This window comes from Rhinopithecus bieti, unplaced genomic scaffold (genome assembly GCF_001698545.2).
Source record: "Rhinopithecus bieti isolate Rb0 unplaced genomic scaffold, ASM169854v2 scaffold_36959, whole genome shotgun sequence".
NCBI classification, from domain to species: domain Eukaryota; kingdom Metazoa; phylum Chordata; class Mammalia; order Primates; family Cercopithecidae; genus Rhinopithecus; species Rhinopithecus bieti.
In genome coordinates, this window is record NW_016816945.1 from 1,900,272 (window position 1) to 1,928,197 (window position 27,926).

At 43.8% G+C, this 27,926-nt stretch overlaps 2 protein-coding genes across 4 annotated transcripts in view; both read left to right on the forward strand.

The window, feature by feature from the left end:
- CHEK2 (checkpoint kinase 2) overlaps positions 1-3,121 on the forward strand; it is a 54,762-nt gene extending 51,641 nt beyond the window's left edge. For all 3 annotated transcript variants that reach the window (XM_017855557.1, XM_017855558.1, XM_017855556.1), the window contains 2 exons: positions 1,651-1,719; positions 2,879-3,121. In XM_017855557.1, the coding sequence (XP_017711046.1) occupies positions 1,651-1,719; positions 2,879-2,968 (159 nt within the window). In that variant the 3' untranslated portion in view covers positions 2,969-3,121. The remainder of the gene's footprint in view (positions 1-1,650; positions 1,720-2,878) is intronic.
- An 8,522-nt stretch (positions 3,122-11,643) lies between these two features.
- The window catches only part of LOC108517545 (tetratricopeptide repeat protein 28), a 576,472-nt gene continuing 560,189 nt past the window's right edge, over positions 11,644-27,926 (forward strand). Inside the window, exon 1 of the mRNA XM_017855531.1 lies at positions 11,644-11,895. Coding sequence (XP_017711020.1) covers positions 11,794-11,895 — 102 coding nt within the window. The 5' untranslated portion in view covers positions 11,644-11,793. The remainder of the gene's footprint in view (positions 11,896-27,926) is intronic.

The window sequence follows — 27,926 nt, forward strand, 5'->3', positions numbered from 1 at the left end:
TCCCCTCCCCTCCCTTCCCCTCCCCTCTTTCCTCCCCCCTTTCCTCCCCTGCTCGCTTTTTTCCTTCCTTGCTTCTTTCCTTTCTTCCTTCCTCAGGGTCTTGCTCTCTCACCTAGGCTGGAGTGCAGTGGCATGATCACTGCACCATGACTTTCAGGTTCAAGTGATCCTCCTGCCCTAGTCTCCCAAGTAGCTGAGACTACAGGTGTATGCCACCATGTCTGGCTAATTTTAAATTTTTTTTTTTTTTTTTTTTTTTGTGAGACAGAGTCGTACTCTGTCACCCAGGCTGGAGTGCAGTGGTGTGATCCCCGCTTACTGCAACCTCTGCCTCTCGAGTTCAAGCGATTCTTCTGCCTCAGCCTCCTGAGTAGCTGGGATTACAGGCGTGCACCACCCTGCCCGGCTAATTTTGTATTTTTAGTAGAGACGGGGTTTTACCATGTTAGCCAGACTGATCTCAAACTTCTGACCTCAGGTGATCCACCCGCCTTGGCTTCCCAAAGTGCTGTAATTACAGGTGGGCGCCTCCGTGCCCGGCCTAATTTTAAAATTTTTTTGTAGTGACACAGTCCCACTATGTTGCCCAGGCTGGTCTCAAATTCCTGGCCTCAAGCAGTTCTCCCACCTTGGCCTCCCAAAGTGCTGGCATTATAGGCATGAGCCACCATGCCCAACCTAGTGTTGTAAAATTTCCATATCCATCAAATTGCCAAATGGTGGAGGACTTTACTGTATCCTCTCCCTTTGCCCACTGTGGTACGCTTGGCTCAGTGGGAGCCAAGTGGGGCTGGAGTTGGGTGGGAAAGTACATGAAGCATTGGAATCAGATAACTCTGGGTCTGTATTCTGCACATGCCACCTGTGAGTGGCTGAACTGGGCTTCTGGCCAGCACACAAAGGCCACATTCCTAGTTATAGATGTTCCTTTCACCTTGCTGAAGATGAGGAGGCTGCACCAGACCACCTCTCAGGGTTTCCTAATGCAAATCCTTGAACCCTGCAGAAGTGAGCATCCAGAGAGGTGGGAGCTACTTTTATACACACTGTCTGTGCCCTCCTCATCTCCCGCTCCTGCAGCATGAAACACCTGTAATGCTTTGTTCTGTTTATTGTCTCCCTTTCTCATTAGACCTGAGCTCTGGGATATTGTGGGCTCAAGTACTTCTGACAATTTGTATGGCATCTGCTGGGTGAATTTTCCTAGGGTGCTGGACTGGTTGTTAGGATAGCCTGGGTAACTGGCCTCATTCATGGCAGGGGCAGCAGGTGGAGGGTGGTCCTGGAAGGATTTGAGGAGCTGCATGGAGTCAGGCGCAGCCTCTGGCCTCCTGATTGCCATCTTTCTCAGGATCTGGGATACTAATTTAGAAACTCTTGACTGCTGGAGGCTGTGATTGACCCACTGAGAGCTTTTAGGCATGTGGATGTGAGTCAGCCAGGATTGATGGAGCATTGACTGCTAATTAGACTCCTCTGGGAAGGTAGAGGGGGGCAACACATAATGCCTTAGCTGTGGGATCTTCATCAAGGGGATGATTCTTGGACGGACATCTTTTCCTCCCTCTTTCCAGGGGCATGCTAGCCCTGTCCTTCTAGGAGCTTTCTATCCTTCAGACACAGCTACTTATGTTTTTAATTCCCTCACAGGATGAAGACATGAAGAGAAAGTTTCAAGATCTGCTGTCTGAGGAAAATGAATCCACAGCTCTACCCCAGGTTCTAGCCCAGGCATTTGTATTCCTGATGATCACTAAATGTAGTCTGGGCTTAAGGAGCTGATAAGCAAAGATGATGTGTCTGAAGATTTTCCTGAGTAGCAATTGCTTAACATTGTTTCAATTATAATGTAGTAAAAACTCTGTTTTAACTTGATCCACTCCAGCACCCTTAGATTTAAAAGTGCAGGATACGTTTAATATCTAACACGTAATAGACAGATAAGCACAGCCAGGGATTGTCATCCAAAAGGTCACCTGCAAGGCAGTTTTGAAAGAGTCTATTAGAGGCTCAAATATAAATTTGTTGGAAAAATTAAAATTTGGATCAGTAGTTGATTCCTTGATTATAATTTTATTCTTTAAAGTTCTTTGTAAGTATAAGTTAATTCCAGTCCTGCTTTTTTGTTGTTGTTGTTGTTGAGTGGTAGCTCTCCTTTTTCCCACTATTTCCTGTCCCCAAATTTTTTTTTTTTTTGAGACAGAGTCTTGGTCTGTCACACAGGCTGGAGTGCAGTGGTGTAATCTCAGCTCACTGCAACCTCTGCCTCCTGGGTTCAAGCAATTCTCCTGCCTCAGTCTCCCGAGTAGCTGGGACTACAGGTGCCTGCCACTGCACCCAGCTAATTTTTGTATTTTTAGGTGAGATGGGGTTTTGCCATGTTGGTCAGGCTTGTCTCTAACTTTTGATCTGAAGCGATCTGCCCATCTTGGCCTCCCAAAGTGCTGGGATTATAGGCATGAGTCACCGCACCCAGCCTTCCTCACAATTTTATATATGGGAAAACAACTAAGGCACAAAGATTATCTTCCCGCAAAACAGCAAGACCTGGGGCTTCAACTGAGAGGAATTATAGTCCTTTTAAACTTGATATTTAGAAGAAGATAATCAAGAGGAAGTTGGTTATGCTACTTGCTTTCAGTATACATCATTCAGAGGTCAGAAACCATAAGGGAGAGAAATATCTATTAGATAAGCATATCTGAGTTCCGGGCTGTGGTGAGGACTCAGTTGTCAATGATGACAACCAGTAATTTTTGGTACTAGAATTTCACATCAAATGCCCCCACTTTACTGGAAGTGTATTGGGGAACTTTGATAATCTTAAAGAAGCCAGTGATTTTCTTGTGAACATTTCTCCATTTTCCTTTATTTTCAGCCTTCTACTAGTCGAAAGCGGCCCCATGAAGGGGAAGCTGAGGGTGCCGAGACCACAAAGCGCCTGGCTGTGTGTGCTGCTGTATTGTGAACTCCGTGGTTTGAACATGAAAGAAATGTACCTTCTTTCACTCTGTCATCTTTCTTTTCTTTAAGTCCGTTTTTTATAATTTGTATTTTAATTATGGGAATAATTGCTTTTTCACAGTCACTGATGTACAAATAAAAACCTGATGGAACCTGGGCATTGTGCTTCTGCTTGATAATCGGTTCTTTAGTTGAATGGCTTTATTATTTATTTATTTGAGATAGAGTCTCACTCTGTTGCCTAGCCTGAAGTGCAGTGGTACAAGCTTGGCTCACTGCAACCTCTGCTTCCCAGGTTCAAGTGATTCTTGTGCCTCAGCCTCCCGAGTAGCTGGGATTACAGGTATGCACCACCATGCCCAGCTAATTTTTATATTTTTTGTAGAGACAAGGTTTTGCCATGTTGGCCAGCCTGGTCTTGAACTCCGGACCTCAGGTGATCTGCCTGCCTTGGTCTCTTAAAGTGCTGGGATTACACGCGTGAGCCATTGCGCCTAGCCTGAATGGCTTTTTTTTTTTTTTTTTTTTTTTTGAAGATTGGAGTCTCGCTCTTGTCGCCGCGGCTGGAAAGTGGCATTGGCCAAATTCATTCAGCTCACGCAAGCTCCGCCTCACAGTTTAAAATGCCAATTCTCCTGGCCCTCAGCCCTCCCGATGTTTAAGCTGGACTACAGATCGCCCGCCACACTCGCCCAAGCTAGTTTTATTTTTTTTTGTATTTTTTTACTAGAAGTACGGGGTTTTCACCGTGTTTTTAAGCCAGGAAATGGTTCTGGAATCTCCTGAAACCTTCCGGATCCCCCATCTCGCCTCCAAATTTACAGGCTTGAGCCACTGTGCCCGGCCGGCTTTTTTATATTTAAAGTTCTTGTGTGCCTTTCATCTGGAACTACACCTTGGCTATCACTAGGCAGGTTTCCCAGGATGTCACCCTGGTCTCAGCCTGTGAGAGCCGAATACAAATTCTAAGGACCCCTTGGAAAGTTCCAGGGAAAGAAACATAATGAGGTTGGGGGTGGAGTTTGTAGAGACTGGTGGACTGGCTGCCAACATCTTCGTGAGAACAGCAGGTACCTTGGTGCATAGTAACAGGCCAGTTTATATTCTCATCCTCGCCCTCATAAAGATACAAGTCTACAGTCTCTGAAACCTTTGGGCTAGATAAGTTGTGAAATTTAATGATCCAATTTTAGGAAGATGATAAGGCATATCTACTATGTGTATGTGTAGCACCCCAGTGGAGTCCTACACATGTGGAGTCCTACCCCAGTGGAGACCAAACATGTTAATATTTCCACAGCAAATATTCACAGTAAGAGGGATAGAGAAAGATTATAGGTAGTTGCATATTGGTTCTTATCAGTCTTTTCTTCCAAAGGAGCTACAATGACTTGTTTTTGAGAGCTGTTTGGGTTTTGGAAGTGGAGATAAGGCATGTGGTTATGTCATGTTGACCCAACAGTGACCAGGGAGGCCCTGTGCAAAGACTTACCCTTGGCTGCTCTTGTCCTCACAGTGATTCTGTGAGTGAGGTCCTCCAGCCACTGTCATGTCACAGGTGAGGAAACCAAAGTTAGAGGAGGAAGGTAACTTTTCCAGTGTCACACAGCTGGTAAATAGCAGAGCTGGGACCCAACCCAGGTCTTTTTGACTCTAAAACTAATGTTCCTTATTGTCCACTGAATCTGCTTTTATAACTTTGCTTGGTTGATGCTAGGACACTTTGTAGCTTGCTGGCCATGCCATGAATTGAGTGCCATGGTTCAAATGCCACTGGCAATTCAGTCAGGGCAGGGTCAAGGGCACACAGCCATTTCCTTAGGAAATGGGGGTGGTGGTTGGAAATTTCCATTAAAGGGTATTTAAGTATTCTGAGACTTGGCTGGCCTGGTGTAGGGGGTTTGGGAATTTAGGTGGTTTGCATGTTTAAAAGAATGAGGCTGAGATTGCCAAGTAGACGGGCTTTAGCTCATTTGAATATTTAATGTGGAGGCTGTGGTTTCCTGGGACATTTATCCCACTCATGCAGAGTTAGCTGGCTTTTCTCTGTTTCTTTTCTTTCTTTCTTTCTTTTTTTTTTTTTTTTTTGAGATGAAGTCTCACGCTTGTTGCCCAGGCTGGAGTGCAATGGTACGATCTCGGCTCATTGCAACCTCCACCTCCTGGGTTCAAGCGATTTTCCTGCCTCAGCCTCCCAAGTAGCTGGGATTACAGGTGCCCGCCACCACGCCCAGCTAATTTTTGTATTTTTAGTAGAGATGGGGTTTCACCATGTTGGCCAGACTGGTCTTGAACTCCTGAGCTCGGGCAATCTGCCCACCTCCCTCCCAAAGTGCTGGAAACAGGCGTGAGCCACCACGCCCTGCCACCCTTCTCTGTTTCTAGAGCATTTTATATTAACTCCCTCTCATGGTATCTTCCATGGTAGACTGAATAATGGCCCCTCCAAAGTGTCCTCATCTTAATCGAAGAATATGTTCCTTTCCATGACAAAAGGGACTTTGCAGATGTGATTAAGCATCTTGAGATTGGAGCTTATCCTATGTTGCCTGTGGGTCCAGTGTCCCATCACAGTGTTTTTGTTTTTGTTTTCTTTTTTTTTGAGATGGAGTTTTTTGCTCTTGTTGCCCAGACTGGAGTGCAATGGTGCAATCTCAGCTCACTGCAACCTCCACCTCCCAAGGTTCAAGCGATTCTCCTGCCTCAGCCTCCTGAGTAGCTGGGATTATAGGCGCTTGCCACCATGCCCAGCTAATTTTTGTATTTTTAGTAAAGATGGGGTTTCACCATGTTGGCCAGGCTGGTCTCTAACTCCTGACCTTGTGATCTGCCTGCCTCAGCCTCCCAAAGTGCTGGGATTACAGGCATGAGCCACCACATCTGGCCCGTAGTGCTCTTTTAAGAGGGACTCAGCGGTCAGGGGAGATGGCAATGTGATGATGACTGAGTGTCTTAGTCTTTTTTGTATTGCTATGCAATATCTGAGACAGGGTAAGTTATAAAGAACAGGTTTATTTCTTACAGTTCTGGAGGCTGGGAAGGTCAAGATCGAGGGGCCCACTTCTGGTGAGGGTCCTGCTGTGTCATCCCATGATGGAAGGCATCACATCAAGAGAGAAAGGGGGTTGAACTCATCCTTTTATTAGGAACCCACCTCCATGATAATTAACCCTCTGCTGAGATAACACCATTACTCCATTAATGAGGGCAGATCTTTCATGACCTAATTACCTCTTAAAGGTCCCATCTCTCAACGCTGTTGCATTGGAGATCAAATTTCCAACACATGAACTCGGGTTCACATTCAAACCATAGCACTGTGCAGAGATTGGACTGGTGTGGCTTAAAAATGGAGGAAGGGGCCACAATCCAAGGATTATAGGTAACCACTAAAAACAGGAAAAGGCAAGAAAATGGGTTTTCCCTTCAGAACCTGCTGAAGGAATCAGTCCTTCACAACTTGACTTTAGTCAAGTGAAACTGATTTGAGGCTTCTGACCTGTAGAACAATAAGATATTAAGTCTGTGTTGTTGTAAGCCAATCAGTTTGTGGTAATTTGTTACAGCAGCCGTAGAAAACTAATTGACTCACCAATGTGAGAAATCAGCTGCTGATTTAAGGCTACCCAGCACCTACTTCCTCTCCTAATCTCACTCTAATATTCTCTTGGAGGAATTGTCTTCCCTATCCTATCAAGTTATGGGAGATGGGGCCAGGTGTGGTGGCTCAGCAATCCCAGCACTTTGGGAGGCTAAGACGGGTGGATCACTTGAGGTCAGGAGTTTGAGACTAGCCTGGCCAACATAGTAAAACCCCATCTCTACTGAAAATACAAAAAGTAGCTGGGGGTGGTGGTGGGCACCTGTAATCCCAACTACTCCAGAGGTTGTGGCACGAGAATTGCTTGAACAGAGGTTCAAGTGAGCTGAGATCACACCACTGCACTCCATCCAGCCTGGGGGACACAGTGAGACTCCATCTCAAAACACAAAAACAAAAACAAAAAAACAAGCTATGGGAGAGGATGGGAAAGCTAAGTATCTTTTGCACCTACCCCCACTCCCACCATTGCAGAAGCTGAAGGGGTTCCTAGAGGCTTCTGCTGTGGAGCTGTTCCCACTGGCCCCCCAGCTGGAGGTGGGTTTAGGACTTTGAAACAGTAACAAATGGAGCTGGGATGGCAATGACGAGAACAATATTGTGCTAAACTGAACTCTGCACTTCCTAACGTTGGCTTTGGGTAAATTACCTCAAATTGCTGAGCCTTTGTTTCTATATTTGTAAAATGGGTGCAGTAAGAGTACCAACCTCTTCTGTGCTGTTTGGAGGAGGCAGGTCCATAAAGTACCTGGCATGTGGTAAGGGATTCATGAATGTTGGCTTCTATCATTAAGGGTGGGAGAGCCACATAAGTAGCCAGAGAGAGTCATAGAAAGTTCTTGAGCCAGAGAAGTAAGATAATCTTTTCAGCTTTTTGTGCAGCATAAAAGGTAGGTAATTTGCTTGCCTTTGACCAAGCAAATCTGGGACTTGCCAGGCCAGGGGTGAATGGTGGGAACCCAGGTAGAGGGATATTTCTCATTGGCTGAATTAACTGTGACTCTGTTTTGTGGAGCAGCCAGGTTGCTTCATGGTGGACTTGCTGCATGCCTACATGATGGTGCCATGGATAGCTCGTTTGTGCCAGCCCTGTACCCGATACCTCTTGTGGTAACTGCATCCCTATTTTTCAGAAGGAAGCATCCTTCCTTCCACTTTCCCATTTTTCCCCATGTCCTTCTGGAGAGGATGACCCCAGCGCCTTCCTGAGGGGGCTTCACAGCCAGGTCTGGCCAAGCTGGATGTGGTGATTGGCTCAGGCAGGGGCATGTGGCCCAAATGGGTCCAGTGAAAGTCAGCCCTGGGACTTTGGCTGGAACTATCAGGGAACAGCCTCTGCTTTCTTGGGCAGATGTGAGTTAGGAGACGCTCAGGCCACTACGTGGAAAGAACTGCATGAGAATGAAGTAATCAAAGGGAAGCCAGCACTGAGAGATTAGAGAGACTTATGTCGTATAAGGGCCTGTATCCAGCTATGCCTGAAGTGAGGTACCACCCCAGGCCTTTTCAGTCATGCTATCAGTTTTGTTCCTTTTTTCTGTTTTACTTTTGGTGGAGTTTTTTGTTTTTTATTTTTTTGTTTTTTTCTCGTTACTTGAATAAGAAAAATACCAGACTAGAAGGCTGGGTGTGGTGGCTCACACCTGTAATCCCAGCACTTTGGGAGGCCGAGGCAGGTGGATCACGAGGTCAGGAGTTCGAGATCAGCCTGACCAACATGGTGAAACCCCGTCTCTACTAAAAATACAAAAAAATTAGCCGGGCGTGGTGGTGTGTGCCTGTAATCCCAGCTACTCAGGAGGCTGAGGCAGGAGAGTCGCTTGAACCTGGGAGGCGGAGATTACAGTGAGCCGAGATTGCACCACTGCATTCCAGCCTGGGTGACAGAGCAAGACTCTGTCTCAAAACAAAAACACAAACAACCCCCAAAAAACCAGACTAGTAAATGCAACCATTTACAAATTCCAAGAGACTCTTGAAGATTCTTTTGTTAGTAGGGAAAACATTCTCCGTTTTTCTGCCAACTTTAGGGTTTTCAGAGAAGTCTGGGGGAGAGAAAGAAAAGCAAAGATGTGGGAAGAAAGAGTCCTTGCAGCCCCAGGTTGGGCGAACTCCTCCCAGCTACTTATACCACAGGGTTTGGGAGCACAGCCCCTTTCATTAAACTTTTAGGAGTCTTGGATAGATAGCGTGGGAATTACACCAGTGAAACTCAGCTTTGTGTATGTCAGGCATTAGGCCCTGGGATATGCAGTCATGTGTTGTATAATGACATTTTAGTCAATGACAAACCACATGTAAGTCAGTGGTACCATAAGATGATTATGGAACTGAAAAATTCCTATTGCTTAGTGACGTAGCCATTGTAATGTTAGGGTAACATATTACTGTGTTTCTGGTGATGCTGGTGTAAATAAATCTGTGCTGCCAGTTCTATAAAAGCATAGCATGTACAATTACATACAATAATACTTGATAATTAACAACTATGTTACTGGTTTATTTTTGTGAGACAGTCTTGCTGTGTTGCTCAGGCTAGGGTGCAGTGGTGTGATCTTGGCTTACTGCAACTTCTGCCTCCCAGATTGAAACGATTCTTCTGCCTCAACCTCCCGAGTAGCAGGAATTGCAGGCACCCACCGCCACGCCCAGGTAATCTTTGTATTTTTAGCTGAAATGGGGTTTCACCATGCTGCCTAGGTTGGTCTTGAACTCCTGACCTCAGATGATCTGCCCACCTCAGCCTCCCAAAGTGCTGGGATTACAGGCATGACACTGTGCCTGGCTCTGGTGTATTTAGTATTTTTCATAATTTTAGAATGTATGTCTTCTATTTACATTAAAAAATAGTTAACTATAAAAAAGCCTCAGGGCCGGGCGTGGTGGCTCAAGCCTGTAATCCCAGCATTTTGGGAGGCCGAGACGGGCGGATCACGAGGTCAGGAGATCCAGACCATCCTGGCTAACCCCGTCTCTACTAAAAAAATACAAAAAACTAGCTGGGCGGGGTGGCGGGTGCCTGTAGTCCCAGCTACTCAGGAGACTGAGGCAGGAGAATGGCGTGAACCCGGTGAGCTTAGATCTGGCCACTGCACTACAGCCTGCGCGACAGAGCGAGACTCCGTCTCAAAATAAATAAATAAATAAATAAAACAGCCTCAGGCAGGTCCTTCGGGAAGTAATCTGGAAGAAGAATGCATTGTTATCACAGGAGATGACAGCTACATGCATGTCATTGCCCAGGCTGTAGTACAATGGCAAGATCTTGACTCACTGCAACCTCCACCTCCTGGGTTCAAGTGATTCTCCTGCCTCAGTCTCCTGAGTAGCTGGGATTACAGGTGCACACCATCATGCCTGGCTAAGTTTTGTATTTTTGGCAGAGATGGGGGTTTCACCATGTTGGCCAGGATGGTCTCGAACTCCTGACCTCAAATGATCTGCCTGCCTCAGCCTCCCAAAGTGCTGGGATTACAGGTGTGAGCCACCAAGCCTGGCAAAAATTTTTAAATAAATGTCAGTAAGCTAAGGTTAATTTATTATTGAAGAAAACCTTTAAAAAATTTTGGTGTAGCCTAAGCATATGGTGTTTATAAAGTCTACAGTAGTGTACAGTAAGGTCCTATGCCTTCACACTCACTGACTCGTCCACAGCATCTTCCAGTCCTGCAAGCTCCTTTCATGGTAAGTGCCCTATACAGGAGTACCATTTTAAAATCTCTTATATTCTTTTCTTACTGTACCTTCTCTATGTTCAGGTACACAAGTACTTACCATTGTATTACAATTGCCTATAGTCAGTAAATATCATGCCGTGCAGGTGGTAGCCTGGGAGCAATAGGCTAAGCCATACAGCCTAGGTGTGTAGTAGGCTATACAAGGCTATACAAGGTTCGTGTAAGTGCACTTTGCTGTTTGCACAATGACGCAATCACCTAAGGAGGCATTTCTCAGAACCATCCCGTGATTAAGAGGCATGACCGTACAGTCATCATCTCCCTGAAAGCTCAGTCAACCCTGTGCAGTGCTACTGCCACACTCCCCTTTCACACATGTAGAAATCAAGGATCTTTGGCTCCTCTAAGTGACTTGTTCAAGGTTTCTCAGTTTTCAAGAGATGGAGGCAGGACTTGAATTGAGATTTCCCTTTCTTGAGAACCTGTGGTCCTTAACCATTGAAAACCACTTAAGAGGTCTTGTCTCTTGATCACTACCTACTAAGTGCTAGGCGCGGTGCTGAGGCTTTCTCTTGATTATCACATTGAGTCCTTAGATTCAGGAGAAACAGGCCAGGCGCGGTGGCTCACACCTGTAATCTCAGCACTTTGGGAGGCCAAGGCGGGCGGATCACGAGGTCAGGAGATGGAGATCATCCTGGCTAACACGGTGAAACCCTGTCTCTACTAAAAATACAAAAATTAGCCGGGCGTGGTGGCGGGCGCCTGTAGTTGCAGCTACTTGGGAGGCTGCGGCAGGAGAATGGCGTGAACCCGGCAGGCGGGGCTTGCAGTGAGCGGAGATCGCGCCACTGCACTCCAGCCTGGGCGACACAGTGAGACTCCGTCTCAAAATAAATAAACAAATAAAACAAAAAAATAAAATAATAATTAAAAAAAAAAGATTTAGGAGAAACAAGTCCCGAAGCCCTGACCCTAACACGCAAGGGTTAGTGGAGATGTGGGACTTGAACTCAGCTTCTCGGTTGAGTCTGGCTGTCTCCAGGATGCGGCCACGTGCTTGCACACCTCCACGATGGCGATCCCGCTCCCTTAGTGGCGTCCTTAGCTCGGCACTTCTTGCGGGGAAGTCCCTCCTAGCCCGGACCCTCGTCCCAGTCCCCGCGTCGTGAGGGAAGCGAAAGGGGCAGTGTGGGGAAATGGCCGAGGGGTCGGGTCCGGGGTGTTCTGCAGACAGACAGGCGGCGGTTTGGAGCGAGGAACTGCGCGCTCACCCGCCGAGTCGGATGGGCCCGGCGGGGTGGGGCTAGACACTGGGAACAGCGGCCAGCTCCAGAGGGCGCGAGGCGGGGCGCGCGGGGAGGGGCCGCGGCGAACGCGCGCCGTGCGCGGTGCGTTGGTGGGCCGCGGGGGCGCGCGGTTGGTGGGGGGGGCAGTGAGGGTCGCCGGCGGCGTGCAGCACGGGCGGGAACATGGCGCGCGGAAACCGGCGCGCGCGCCTAGCTGGCGGGACCGTTAGCTCGAGGGGGACGCGGCCCGGGCCCCGTGGGGATGGAGCAGTCGCCGCAGCCCGCGCCCGAGCCGACCCAAGGGCCGACCCCTGCAAGGAGCCGAAGGCGGCGGGAGCCCGAGTCGCCGCCGGCGTCGGCGCCGGTGAGTGCGTGAGGGGCTCGGGCCGGGAGACTTTCTTTGTGAAACTCCGGCGGTGGGAGCTGAGGCCGGGCCTCAGCTGCTGAGGAGCGCCTGCGAGGCGGAAGGCGTCTCGCAGTCCGGGTTCGATGACCTGGTCCGCCGCCTGCCTGCCTCAGTTTCCGCGAGAGTGTGTGTGAGTGTGTGTGGGTGTTGGCCTGCACTCACGGGGGTGGAGGGGGGGTCGGTATACAGTCGGCGCCTAATGCGTGCAGCGCCTCCCCCTCACCCCAGCCCCCGTGGGGCGGAACCTGGGGACCGGAGTCCACCTGAGCGGTAGGCGGTACCCTTGGGGAGACAGGTGTCGGCTCAGTCCGGGAGGCTCAGGTGCTACCTTTCCCGGGTGGGGTTTGTGAGGAGTGAGCTCTTCGTCCCTGGAGGCGAGCAAGTCTGTCGGTGGCTCATCACAGAGGGCTATTTTGGAAAGCGTTCCACCCACCTCAGCTTCGTGCTGTGTTTGGGTCACTAGTCAGGGGGAAGGATGCTGAGCGACATGGACTTTAGAGGAGGGGCTCCCGCTGGACAGGATGGCTCTGGGCTCTCGAGCTTACCCGTACCCCTGCCTCTCAAACCCGTTAGAGCGTAGGAATCATTAGGAGCACCTGATAGAAATGCCACGGACTGTGTGGCTCACCAAAGCAGGGAAGCCGATTTTGAACTTAAAGCTCCGAAGTTGTGATCAGGCGAGCTTGGCAAGCACTGTTTTAGAGAGTAGGCTTCCTGCGAGCAGGAGCCGGTTCTGTGTATACCTCACCATGGCATCCTGGTACCTGACATGGTGCCTGGCACACGGTAGATGATCAGAAAATATCTGTAGAAAGTCTAAATTGTTAGGGAGAGTGCAACATAAGAGTTCTTGAGACATTTTCAGGAGCTTCTTGAGATTAATATCTGTCAGATTTATTTTACAGTATGTGATTTTTCTCAGCTCCCAGCTTAACTTTTGTGATTGTTTTTAATGCCGTGTTTTCAGTATGTGCTAGGCAAAAGCAGGGTATATGTTGCTTAGTATGCACTATCCACTAGGCCAGGTTCAGTGGCTCACTCCTGTAATCCCAGCACTTTGGGAGGCGGATTGCTTGAGCCCAGGGGCTTGAGGCTGTAGTGAGCCAAGGAGTTAGAGACCAGTGTGGTAAACATAGCGAGACTCGTCTCCACAAAAAATGCAAAAATTAGCTGGGTGTGGTAGCGTGCACTTGCAGTCCCAGCTACTCTGGAGGCTGAGGTGGGAGGATCGTTTGAGCTCAGAAAGTCCAGGTTGCAGTGAGCCAGGGTTGTGCCACTGCATTCCAGCCTGGATAACACAGCGAAACCCAGTTTCTTAACTGAGTAAATACATACATAAATGATTATGTATACTCCAGCTAGGTTAAAATTAATTCTGTATCAAAATTCTAAATTAAAATATGCATGTTTCTTTCTCTTCATCATTTGGGAACACTAGGCTTTTAGGATTTCATTCCATTGAGGCAGGTAAATATCTACATTTTTGACAAAGCAAATATGAATTACTGTTAATTCAAGAAAGTTGGCAGTTTGCTTAAACCTGAGTATTTGTAGTCTTTGTGATTTTTTTTAATTTTTAATTTTAATTTTTTTCTTTTTTTTGGGACGGAGTCTCACCCTGTCGTCCAGGCTGGAGTGCAGTAGCACAATCTCGGGTCACTGCAACCTCCACCTCCTGAATTCAAGCGATTCCCTGCCTCGGCCTCTGGTGTAGATGGCGTAACAAGGGTGTGTCCCCATGCCCAGCTAATTTATGTATTTTTAGCAGAGAGGAGGTTTCACTGTGTTGCCCAGGCTGGTCCCAAACTCCTTGACCTCAAGTGATCTGCCCACCTCGGCCTCCCGAAGTGCTGGGATTACAGGCGTGAGCCATCACACCTGGCCTTATTTTTATTTTTATTTTTTTTGAGACAGAGTCTCACTCTGTCGCCCAGGTTGGAGTGCTGTGGCATGATCTCCACTCACTGCAACCTCCACCTCCCAAATTCCAGCGATTCTCATGCCTAAGCCTCCTGAGTAGCTGGGATTACTAGACCTGGCTAATTTTTTAAATATTTTTTTAGTAGAGACGTGGTTTCCCTATGTTGGCCAGGCTGCTCTGGAACTCCTGGCCTCTAGTGATCCACCTGCCTCGTCCTCCCAAAGTGCTGGAATTACAGGCGTAAGCCACTGCTCCCAGCCAATCCTTGTGATATTTTGAAATTGAGGTTTATATTTTATTTAGAGTCAAAGCTAAAATAGAATTGTTTGAAAATTAATATTTCAGTAACTATTGTTTATATTAAGTTGAATTTTATTTTACTGGTTTCATTTCAGTAGGGTTTTAACTATTTAAAAAAATATATATGTATATATATATGTTTTTTTTTCCTGAGACAGTCTTGCTCTGTTGCCCAGGCTGGAGTGCAATGGCATGATCTTGGCCTCACTGCAGCCTCCACCTCCCTGAATCAAGCAATTCTCTTGCCTCAGCCTCCCAAGTAGCTGGGATTACAGGTGCCCACCACCCCACCCGGCTAATTTTTGTATTTTTAGTAGAGATAGGGTTTCACCATGTTGGCTGGTCTGGTTTTGAACTCCTGATCTCAAATGATCCATCCTCCTCAGCCTCCCGAAGTGCTAGGATTACAGGCTTGAGCCACTGCACCTGACCTAAAAAATATTTTTAAAGATGGGTCTTGCTATGTTGCTCCAGCTAGTCTTGAACTCCCAGTCTTGACCTCAAGTGATCCTTCTGCCTCAGCCTTTGGAGTAGCTGGAAGCACAACTGTGAGCCACCACACCTAGCTTTTTAAAAATTTTCTAATAAAATTAATAGAGTTTCTTGTTTCACTGGACAAAATATGCCTATATAGGAAGGCAAGACTTTTGGTCTTGAGATTGCACCGAAGAAGAAAAATGGAAAAATTAGGCACTTTAGTCTCTGTGTGTTATTTTTGTAGCTTATACAGATACGTCGTTTTAAAGTGTCTTTAAAAAGCTTTATTGAGATAAAGATAAATGAGATAAATTCATCTACCATGAAATCAACCCCTTGAGTGCAGAATTTTGTGGTTTATGATATGTTCACAGAATCGCACAAACAAGACAGGTATCTAGATACTTTCAGACCATTTTCATCAGTCCACAAGAAATCCCATACCCATTAGCAGTTATGGCTTATTCCCTTTTTTCCTAGTTCCTAGCAATAACTAGCCTACTTTCTGTCTCTGAGTTTAGCTCTTCTAGAGGTTTTCACAGAATGAAATCTTACTGCATATGGTCTTTCGTGATTGACTTACTTCACTTGGCACAGTGTTTTCAAGGTTTATCCATGCTGTAGCATATATCAGCACTTCATTATTTTTTAATGCTGAGTAATCTTTTGAATGGATATACCATATGTTATCAGTTCCTCTGTTGATAGGCACGCGTTTTTTTTTTTTTTCCAATTTCTGGCTATTATGAATAATGCTGCTCTGAACATTTGTGTACAAATTTTAGTGTGGATGCATATTTTCATTTCCCTTGAGCATATCCCTAAAGAATAGACTATCCGGGTCATATGATAATTGTTTAAGACTACAGGCACGTGCCACCACACCTGGCTAATATTTAAAAATTTTTTGTAGATAAGGGGTCTCGCTATGTTGCCCAGGCTGGTCTTGAACTCCTGGCCTCAAGAGATCTTCTCACCTCAGCCTCCCAGGAAGTGTTGGGATTATAGATGTGAGCCACTGCACCTATAAAAGAGGCATGAGTCTCTTTTTACATTTTTTTTTTTTTTTTTGAGACAGGATTTCACTCTGTCGCCCAGGCTGGAGTGCAGTGGTGGGATCACAGCTCACTGCAGCCTGGACCTCTCTGGGCTCAACTGATCCTCCCACCTCAGCCTCCTGAACAGGTAGGACTACAGCCACAGCTAATTTTTGTATTTTTTGTAGAGATGGGGTTTTGCCGTGTTGCCCAGGCTGGTCTGGAACTCCTGGGCTCAAGTGGTCTGCCAGCCTCTGCCTCCCAAAGTGCTGGGATTGCAGGCGTGAGCCACCACACCCGGTCTGCTGTTTTGATAATGTTGTTTTGATGCCAAAAAAGTTTTTAATTTTGAAGAAGTCTAGCTTATCTGTTTTTTCTTTGTTGCTTATGATTTTGGTTTCATGTCTAAGAAGCCATTGCCAAATCTAAGGTCATGACGATTTATCCCTATGATTTACCCCTATGTTTTCTTCTAAGAGTTGTATGCTTTTAGCCCTTATATTTAGGTTGTTGATCCATTTCAATTTAATTTTTGTGTGTGGTGTGAGGTGTGTGTGGTGTGTGGTCCAAATTCATTATTTTGTATATGGATACAAAAAGTTCTTCCAGCATTATATATTGAAAAGAGTGTCCTTTCCTTTATTGATGGTCTTCACGTCTTTTTTGAGAATCAGTTGAATATATATAAGGTTTCATTTCTGGACTATAGCTTCTGTTCTCTTGACCAGTATTTCTTTCTGTCTTTATGCCAGTACTACACTGTTTCATTACTGTAGCTTGGTAATAGGTTTTGACTTTAAGTGTAAATCCTTTAACTTTATTCTTTTACAAGACTAGCTATTCTGGATCCCTTGTATTTCCAAATGGATTTTAGGATCAGCTTATCAATTTCTGTAAAAAAGACAGCTGGGATTTTTTACAGTGATCATGTTTTACCTATTTTTTTTTTTTTTTTGAGACAGAGTCTCACCATTACCTAGGCTGGAGTGCGGTGGTGTGATCTTGGCTCACTGTAACCTCTGCCTCCTGGGTTCAAGTGATCTTCCTGCCTCAGCCTCCTAAGTAGTTGGGATTACAGATGTGCACCACCATGCTCAGCTAATTTTGTATTTTTAGTAGAGACATGGTTTCACCATGTTGGCCAGACTGGTCTCGAACTCATGACCTCAAGTGATCCACCTGCCTCGGCCTCCCAAAATGCTGGGAATACAGGCATGAGCCACTGCACCAGCCAGCATGTCATAACTCTTACGCACCTTATGGTTCTCATATGTATAATTGCACAGTAATATCCATTCCAAAGAATTGTTAAATAAGAGAGGATGTAGGTACATACTTAGAACAATGCCTTGCCTGTGGTAGGGATTTGATATTTGTTGTTTATCTTCTTCTGCTAATTAATTCCAGTTAAAAGTGAGCCACAAAAAGCAGAAAACCCAATCAAAACCAAGAAAACAAAACTCCAAAACCACAGACCAAGAAAAAAAAACCTCACAAAGAAAAAACCACAAACAGAAACCCCAAGCCTCTTCCTGTCCCCGTCACCTTTCTACAACCCAAGAAATCCTTGTGAGTGTTTGAGGAACCACAAAAGAAGACAAGTCTCTCATACTGCATAGTTGTATTGCAAATGCATGTGAAATCAAAGTTGCTATATAGAATATTTGACAATGAATTTTAAATATTAAAAATAATAAAAGTATAATTGAAAGCGCTTTATTTTTACTATACGATTCTTGTTTTGTGTGCTGTTTTTTCACTGCTTTTTTTTTCCTGAAAGCAGAAATAATATTTTTTCATTAAATTTCATGGTTACAATCTTTCTTCCTTTGAATTATTGCTATTTCTAAAACCCACCGTTAGAGGGAAGCCTGATGTTTGAATTTAAACTTGGTAGAACTTTTATTTTGGTGTCTCTTCAGCAGCTGGGTGGATAGTTATTTTCTAAGAAGAGAAACTAGAGACGTAGTATGATACAAATATGATGTTTGGAATATCTCATATTTCTTATATATTCACACTGTATTATCTACAGTCTTCCAAAAAGCAAGCACTAACCAGTTTTCTATAGGCAAGTTTTGGCAAAATGCTAATTTGATTTTCATTTTATGATGATTGGCATTAGAGGACAATAATCTTAGTAATTTTCATCTTTACCAAAGTGAAACTCTTTATGCAATTCTGTGAGTGCAAAGAATGTTGATAGCAAATTTGTCCTAACATTTTCTGAATTAAGTCCATAGTATATTGAAACAATATCATGGCAATTTTTGACTTCCACTATGGCATGGAAATGCCAAGTACATACCAGGGAAGGGGGGAAACCACATGCAATAATAATGCATTCTCCTATTTAACATTCACAGTTAACTTTTTTTATTTTTTATTTTTATTTTATTTTATTTATTTATTTTTTGAGACAGAGTCTTGCTCTGTAGCCCAGGCTGGAGTGCAGTGGCGCGATCTTGGCTCACTGCAAGCTCTGCCTCCTGGGTTCAGGCCATTCTCATGCCTCAGCTTCCCGAATAGCTTGGACTACAGGCGTCCGCCACCTCGCCCGGCTAATTTTTGTATTTTTATTAGAGATGGGGGTTTCACTGTGTTAGCCAGGATGGTCTCGATCTCCTGACCTCGTGATCCGCCTGCCTCGGCCTCCCAAAGTGCTGGGATTTCCGGAGTGAGCCACCGCGCCTGGCCCAACTTTAACTCCCGCAAAACCACAACACAAAGTCAGGTTTGTTGTGCTTAGAGCACTTGCTATTTCTTAGCAATACTACTCTTTATCCACAAAATAAAACCACATCCTCATTACAGTCAACTATTTATCAAGTGGGATCTCAAAAAGAATCACATGCCAGATTACTATATGTTAGTTTTACACCATTAATCTTGTAAAATAAGGTATGTTCTTCACGTCCTTGGCTAGGGGCAGTATAGCTATGATGAAAAAGGGTTTTTTCTGTAGTGGTCACAGTGAGGCCAATTACAGCCATACTACAACACCTACTTGCCCTCTTTTTCTGTTCTACTCTCCGGTTACTATTACCTCTTCAGTTCTCCAAATACAACTTTTGGTGTTTAGCAAAATAACTAATTCCTGGTATTTAGTCAAAGAGTAGAAGGACATTATTGTTGCTTTCTCTTTCTCAACAGCAAGAAAATATTACTGATTTTTAGTAATAAATATTTTAGGCCGGGCATGGTGGGTCATGCCTGTAATACCAGCACTTTAGGAGGCTGAGGCGAGTGGATCATGAGGTTGGGAGTTTGAGACCAGCCTGACCAACATGGTGAAACCCTGTCTGTACTAAAAATACAAAAAATTGGCAGGGTGTGGTGGCTCACGCCTATAATCCCAGCACTTTGGGAGGCTGAGGTGGGTGGATCATGAGGTCAGGAGTTCAAGACCAGCCTGGCCAGTATGATGAAACCCTCTCTCTACTAAAAATACAAAAATTAGCCAGGCGTGGTGGCGGGCACCTACAATCCCAGCTACTCCAGAGGTTGAGGCAGAGAACTGCTTGAACCCGGGAGGCGGAGATTGCAGTGAGCCGAGATGGCGTCACTGCACTCCAGCCTGGGCGACAGAGTGAGACTCTGTCTCAAAAAAACCAAAACCAAACCAAAAACCCCAGAAAGCCCATAGTCCAATCTCCTTGGGAGGCTGAGGAAGGAGAATCACTTGAACCTAGGAGACGGATGTTGCAGTGAGCTGAGATCACACCACACTGGACTCCAGCCTGCGTGACAGAGCGAGACTCCATCTCCAAAAAAAAAAAAAAAGTATTTTAGTTTTAGTTTTAAAGGGTTTATTTCTATTTAAATTTTCTGATAAAAGCCTTATTTTGGCCAGGTGCAGTGGCTCGTACCTGTAATCCCAGCACTTTGGGAGGCCAAGGTGGGCAGATCACTTGAGGTCTGGAGTTCGAGACCAGCCTGGGCAACATGGTGAAACCCTGTCTCTACTAAAAATACAGAAATTAGCCGGGCATGGTGGTGAGTTCCTGTAATCGCAGTTACTTGGGTGGCTGAGGCAGGAGAATCGCTTGAACCTGGGAGGTGAAGGTTGCAATGAGCTGAGACTGGGCCACTGCACTTCAGCCTGGGCCATAGAGCAAGACTCTGTCTCAAAAAGTGAAAACAAAATCCACATAATGGAAGAAAATATTTGCAAATATATGTTTGTAAAAGGACTTGTTATTCAGAATATATAAATAATTTACTATGCAATGATAAGAGGACAACCCAATTTAAAAATAAACAGGCTGGTTGCAGTGGCTCATGCCTATAATCCTAGCACTTTGGGAGGCCAAGATGGGAGGATCACTTGAGCCCAGGAGTTTGAGATCAGCCTGGGCAACATAGTAACACCCCTTCTCTACAAAAAATAGAAAAAAATGTTAGCCCATGATCACTTGAGGGGAAGTTGCAGCTTTAGTGAGCAGTGATTGCACTGCTGCACTCAAGCCTGGGTGACAGAGTGAAACCAAAGAAGTAGACATTTCCTAAAGATATGCAAATGGCCAATGACATGAAAAAGTATGCAGCATCGTTAGTCATCAGTCATGCAATCAAAACCACAATGAGATCCACTTTACGTCGACTGGGGTGGCTAAAGTTAGAAAGATAGGCAATAACAAGTGCTGGTGAGGATGTGGAGAAATTGGAGCTCTCATACATTGCTGGAATGTAAAGTCGTGCAGCTGTCTTAGAAAATGCTTTGGCAGCTCCTCAAAATGTTAAACATAGACTTGCCATATAGCCCAGTAATTCTACTCCCAGGTATATATATATATGTGTGTGTGTGTGTGTGTGTATATACACACACACCCTAAAGACATCAAAACAATTGTTTACACAAAAACTTGTACATGAATGTTCGTTGCTTTATTATTTATAAAAGCCAAAAAGTGAAAACAGCCACAAGTACAACTAACTGTTGACTGGATAAACAAAATGTATTCTTTCCAGTGGAATATTATTTTGCCGTAAAAGGAAGAACTACTGATGCATAATACAACATGGATGAACCTTGAAAACATTCTAAGTGGAAGAAACCAGTCACAAAAGATCATATATTGTAATGATTCTATTTATGTGAAATAGTTAAGCATAGACAAATGCATAGAGAGAGAAAGATTAGTGTTTGTCAGGAATGTTGGGTGGGGAGGAGTAGGGAATGACTGCTGATGGGTATAGGGTGATGAGACTATTTTAAAACTAGATTGTGGTAATGGTTGCAAAACTCTGAATAAACCACTAAAAGCTACTGAACTGGATTCTTTAAGTGGGTAAGTTTTATGATATGTGAAATGTATTTCAATAGAGGTGTAGAAAAATGTCAGAAAATAAAAGTCTAATCCTTAGAAAACATCATTAAAGATATTAAAGTCTTTATTTGCCTCCCCCCTCTCATTTTTATTTTTAGTATTACAGGGTAAAATGAGTAGGATTACTTGATCTGACCATCTATGGCCATTTTATGGAATGACAAACTAAGTTCAATACTGATAGAGTTGTAGTCTGTGTATACATATAATAGAGTATGTACTGAGTATAAAAAAATTCAAGCACATGGAAAAACGTATTTAATCCAGTAATAAACCTTTGTGTTTTCTCATCAGCTCAGTTTAATAATTATTAACATTTTTGCCAGTAATTGGGTATATTTTGGGAAATAGTAGAATAAAGATTTGTAGACTTTTTTACATCTCCTAAAAAAATAAAATTCACGAAGCATGTATGTGGAAAACACCTTAAAATAAAGATAGATAAGAACGTTTTTGTGAATTAAAAAAAGTCATGTGAACATGTTAAGGTATCTGAACTTAACATTTAAATTGGATTATAAGTAACTTAACATTTTTAATGCAAGCATATTAACCTTCTTGTGCTTATGAGATTATTTTGCCAAATTGTAGGACAGGGGAAGCTGTTGACTCTACAAAGATCTTCCCTTTGACCAGTTCTCTACTAGGAGCTTAGTTTCCTGATTTTTTTGTTAGTACAATTTGATATTGAGGAACATATATTTAATACGGCTGGGTACTTAGGTATAATAATTGGGTAAATTGTACCTTTTATTTTGGTCCTAACTGGTCACACTTCTGGGAATATTCTTCCTCTATCAAGAATTTCCATGTTACCAATATAATTTTGGGATTCAGTCATCTTTATTAGACATGTGGCCCCATGTGAAGTTTCTTATCACTAGAAAAAGTGTATTGCAGCAGGCTGCAGTTTCCTGATACTGCACAGTTGCTTCTGTTCTGTGTGTAATGTTTTTGTTTTGAGTTGTCTTGGATCCATGTCACTTTTGGCTTATATAGCAACAGGATTTTTGAATATTGCTCCATTGTCAGATGCTTTTGTTGAATCTGTTGCATCCTAATATTCACAAAGATTTATGAAAACCATTTATAATAATTGTTCAAGAAATTGGCCACAAATTCCAGATATATTTTATGAAAAATAAAATTTTCATTAGACATATTTGGAAGAACCATATATAGAGTATTGGTGTGAAAGCACTCTTCCTTCCGTAAGTATAGGTGTTTGAGATTATTATACCTAGACTAGCATTTATATTGTGCATACTCTGTGTCAGTACTGTTTAAATACTTTACATATATTCACTAATTTAATTCTCATAACTTTATTAAGTAGGCAGTATTATCCCCATCTTACATGTGAGACAAGTGCGGTACAGAGAGGTTAAGTAACTTTATCAAGACCATCCAGCTAGGAAACTGAGTTGCCCTGGATTCTAATTTAGCATCCTGGCTCTGGAGTCTGTGTTCTTAACCATTTGCATTAGACTGTCTTTGATTTGTATGATCACTAAGCAAATAGTGATCAATTATAACTACCTTTTGCTTCTAAACACTAGACTTCTTGCCGAAAAATAACATAATTTCCCTGTGGATATTGTCAAAACCTAGTTTTTATTGTGAGATTTAAGGTTATGTTGGCACACCATTCTGGAATTTGTCTCTGTAATACTGATGAAGCAAAGGGATGAGTATTTGACACTAAGTTTATATCAAATTTTATTACCTATTAGTTTAATGAAAAGATGAAATTAATTACAGTGTAAGCAGTGTAATTTCTTTCTTCTTCTTTTTTTTTTGAGACGGAGTCTCGCTCTGTCCCCCAGGCTGGAGTGCAGTGCGGTGGCGCGATCTCGGCTCACTGCAAGTTCAGCCTCTCGGGTTCACGCCATTCTCCTGCCTCAGCCTCCCGAGTAGCTGGGACTACAGGCGCCCGCCACCACTCCTGGCTAATTTTTTTTTTTTTGTATTTTTATTAGAGACGGGATTTCACCATGTTAGCCTGGATGGTCTCGATCTCCTGACATCGTGATCCACCTGTCTCAGCCTCCCAAAGTGCTGGGATTACAGGCGTGAGCCACCGTCCCCGGCCTGTAATTTCTTTATGTATTGAAAGTTACAAAACTGAGCCAGGCATGGTTGTTCATTTCTGTATTTCAGCTATTTGGGAGGCTGAAGTAGGAGGATTGCTTGAGGTCAGGAGTTCAAGACCAGCCTGGGTGACATGGCATGAGACCCAGTCTCTAAAATATATTTTTTAGGCCAGCTGCGGTGGCTCATGCCTGTAATCCCAGTAATTTCGGAGGCTGAGGCAGGTGGATCATTTGAGGTCAGGAGTTCAAGACCAGCTTGGCCAACATGGTGAGACTCCATCTCTACTAAAAATACAAAAATTAGCTGGGTGTGGTGATGCATTTGTAATCTCAGCTACTTGGGAAGTTGAAGTAGGAGAATCGCTTGAACCCAGGAGGCAGAGGTTGCAGTGAGCTGAGATTGTGCTACTGTACTCCAGCCTGGGTGACAGTGAGACTCTGTCTCAAACTAAACAAAAAACAAAACAAAACAAAACTATCAATCAAATTAGCCGGGTATGGTGGCATGTACCTCTAGTCCCAGCTACTCAGGAGGCTGAGGCAGGAAGACCTCTTGAACCCAGTAGTTCCAAGCTACAGTGAACTATATTGGCACCACTGCACTGTAGTCTGGGCCACAGAATGAAACCCAGTCTCTAAAAATAAATGAATAAATGAATGTTACAGAACTGTTATTAAACTAATACTTAATGCAGTACCTGATATAAATGTTTCTTGGATGATGGAAATTATATAACAAAGAAAGGATTACGTGAAATGAGGCTATATAACAACAATAGCTTTTTTTTTTTTTTGAGATGGAGTTTTGCACTTGTTGCCCAGGCTGGAGTACAACGGCACCATCTCGACTCACCGCAACCTCCACCACCTGGGTTCAAGGGATTCTTTTGCCTCAGCTTCCCAAGTAGCTGGGATTACAGGCATGTGCCACCACACCCGGCTAATTTTGTATTTTTAGTAGAGACAGGGTTTCTCCATGTTGGTCAGGCTGGTCTCAAACTCCCTACCTTAGGTGATCCGCTCACCTTGGCCTCCCAAAGTGCTGGGATTACATATGTAAGCCACCGTGGCCAGCCTTAAAAACAATAGTTTTTAAGATAGCAAACAAGTGATTCTAATTTCTTATGAAACTTTGAAATAAAGGGAATTATATATTTAAAAAAATTTTTTCCCTTTCTCAGATCATGAGGTCAGGAATATGAGACCAGCCTGGCCAATATGGTGAAACCCATCTCTACTAAAAATACAAAAATTGGCCGGCCGTGGTGGCTCATGCCTGTAATTCTAGTACTTTGGGAAGCCGAGGTGGGTGGATCACCTGAGGTCAGGAGTTCAAGACCAGCCTGGCCAACATGGTGAAACCCCATCTCTACTAAAAATACAAAAATTAGCCGGGTGGTGGCACATGCCGGTAGTCACAGCTACTCGGGAGGTTTTGAGACAAAAGTATCTCTTGAAACCGGGAGGTGGAGGTTGCATTGAGCCTAATGGTGCCCCTGTACTCCAGTCTGAGTGAGAGAGCGAGACTCCGTCTCAAAAAACCAAACCAAAACAAAACAAAAACAAAAAATTAGCCAGGTGTGCTGATGTGCGCCTGTAGTCTCAGCTATTTGGGAGGCTGAGGCAGAAGAATCACTTGAACCTAGGAGGCGGAGGTTGCAGTGAGCCGAGATCGTGCCACTGCGCTCCAGCCTGAGCAACAGAGTGAGACTCCGTCTCAAAAAAAAAAAAAAAAGAAAAAATTTTCTTTTCTTACTTTGCTGATGAAAGAAATGATAAAGAAAATCACTACTTGTATCTTCCTTGGTTATTGATGAGGAAGAATCAATTCTTGTAGTACAAATAAAAGTTAACTAGAAAGTTTGTTAGTACTATAAGTTGTATTTTGATTCAAAATTTTAGTTTTAGACCAGGTTTGTGAAATAAAGGCATAATTGTAGTTTCCTGAAAATAGTTTTTTGCTGTTAAAAAAAAAATGCATTTCAGGCTGGGTGTGGTGGCTCACACATGTAATCCTAGCACTTTGGGAGGCCAAGATGAGAGGATTGCCTGAGCCCAGCAGTTCAAGGTCAGCCTGGGCAACAGGATGAAACCCCATCTCCAAAATACAAAAATTAGTTGGGCATGGTGATGCGTGCTTGTAGTCCCAGCTACTTGGGAGGCTGAGGTGGGAGGATCAGTTCAGCCCAGGAGGTAGAGGTTGTAATGAGCCATAGTCATACCACTGCACTCCAGCCTGGGTGACAGAGAGAGACCTTGTCTCAAAAAAAAAAAAAAAAATTAAAACTTTATTTTTAAATTAAAATAAAAAAAAATTTAGAGATAGCATCTGGCCTTGTCACCCAGACTGGAGTTCATTGGTGTTATTATAGCTCACTGCAGCCTCGGACTCCTAGGCTCAAGGGATTCTCTTGCCTCAGCCTCCTAAGTAGTTGGGATTGCAGGCATGAGCCACCACACCAGGCATATTCTTTATCTGAGTAGGAATTTCTGGTGAAGCCAGAAATGTAGTTATTAATAAATACTAATTTCGACCTGTCATCCTGGCACTTTGGGAGGCTGAGGCAGGTGGATCACTTGAGTTCAGGAGTTTGAGACCAGCCTGGCCAACTGGTAAAACCCCATCTCCACGGGAAATACAAAAATTAGCTGGACTGCCGGGCGCGGTGGCTCAAGCCTGTAATCCCAGCACTTTGGGAGGCCGAGACGGGCGGATCACGAGGTCAGGAGATCGAGACCATCCTGGCTAACAAAGTAAAACCCCGTCTCTTACTAAAAAATACAAAAAAACTGCCGGGCGAAGTGCGTGGGCGCCTGTAGTCCCAAGCTATCGGAGGAGGCTGAGGCAGGAAATAGCATAAACCGGGAGGTGGAGCTTGCAGTGAGCTGAGTCCGGTCCCACTTACTCCAGCCCCCAGGGCCGGACCAGAGCGAGACTCCGTCTCAAAAAAAAAAAAAAAAAAAAATTAGCTGGACATGGTGGCATGGAACCTGTAGTCTCCAGCTACTTGGGAAGCAGGAGGCATGAGAATCACTTGAACCTGGGAGGCGAAGGTTGCAGTAAGCGAGATCGTGCCACTTGCACTTCAGCCCTGGTGCGAACAGTAAGACTCTGTTCAAAACAAAAAAAAAAAAAAAAAATTAATTTGAACCCGTTTTCTTACCCTTGTAAGAGTTGGAAACAGTTGAATGTTTAGAGACATTTTCATACTGTGATGGAGTTATTTTTTGTTGTTCTTGTTTTTAGCAAGAAACATTTATTCTCACAGTTCTGGAGGCTAGGAAGTTTAACGTCAAGGTTGCCAGTCATTTTGGTTCTTGTGAGGCCCACTCCTGCTTTGCAGATTTGGACACTCTTTTACTATTTTCTTACATGACAGGGAGATCATCTCTTTTTTCCTCAAAAATTTTTTTTTTCTTTTTTTTGAGACAGAATCTCACTCTGTCAACCCAGGCTAGATGCAATGCATGATCTTCTCACTGCCAACCTCTACCTCCAAGGCTCAAGGAATTCTCCTGCCTCAGCTCCGAGTAGCGGGATTATAGATATGGGCCCACCATGTCCAGGCTCATTTTTGTATTTTTAGTAGAGATGGGGTTTATTACCATGTTGACCAGGCTGATCTGGAACTCCTGACCTCAGGTGATCCACCCGTCTCGGCTCCCAAAGTGCTGAGATTACAGGCATGACCACTGCACCGGGCACTCAATTTTTAAATTGCTAAAATGTATGGTCAAATACCATCTTAATCATTTTATGATGTACATGTTATAGTGGAATTAAATACATTCATGATGTTTGCTTAACTATCACCATTATCCATCTCTATAACCCTTTCATCTTGAAAAGTGAAACTCTATCCGCTAACAATAAACTCCCTTACTCTCCTTCTCTCCAACCTCTGGCCAGCCCACCATTCATTCCATCTTGATGATTTTGACTACTCTGCGATGTTTCAATATGTCTGTGAACCCAAAGCAATTAGAGAAAATTTTTAATGAAGATTTTATTCCTGCAAGATGGGTTGTAAACATGCTAGCAACTATAATGAAAATATGATTATCTTGTGCTTTAGAGTACATATTTCTAGTTGAAGCTGTGAAAGAGTTAGAATTATTTCATGTATTTACTGGTCAGAACTTTTTCAATGGCCTTCGTTTTCCACAATTGTCATTACATTTTTGATTAATTTTAGAGGGAGTTGTGGAAAGACAAACTCAATTGGCTGAAAAAAAGTTTGAAAAATTTCTGTGTAATATTTATTCCTTTTTGTAGATACTAACTTCAGATGCATCAGTATTTAACATGGCCTTTGTTAATTCTGAATCCTTAATCATGACACTAGAAAAAAAACGCTATTATGTTTACAATATTGCAGAAATTAAAATTCCCTTATAAAATTTCCACTTATACAAAGTTTTAATGTAAGGCAAGTATCTAATATTAAGGATCATGGACATTTTAATTTTGTATTTCAATCCCAGCATATTTGAGTTTCAATCAATGATTAAATAAATAAATAAATAAATTATTATAATATATATATATATATATAATATATATATATATATATATATATATATATTTTGAGATGGAGTGTCGCTCTGTTGCCTGTCCAGGCTGGAGTGCAGTGGTGTGATTTCAGCTCACTGCAACCTCTGCCTCCCAGGTTCAAGCGATTTTCATGTCTCAGCCTCCCAAGTAGCTGGGACAATAGGTGCGTGCCATCTCGCCTAGCTTTTTTTTTTGTATTTTTAGTAGAGATGGGGTTTCACCATCTTGGCCTGGTTTGTCTTGAACTCCTGACCTCCAGTGATTTGCCTACCTTGG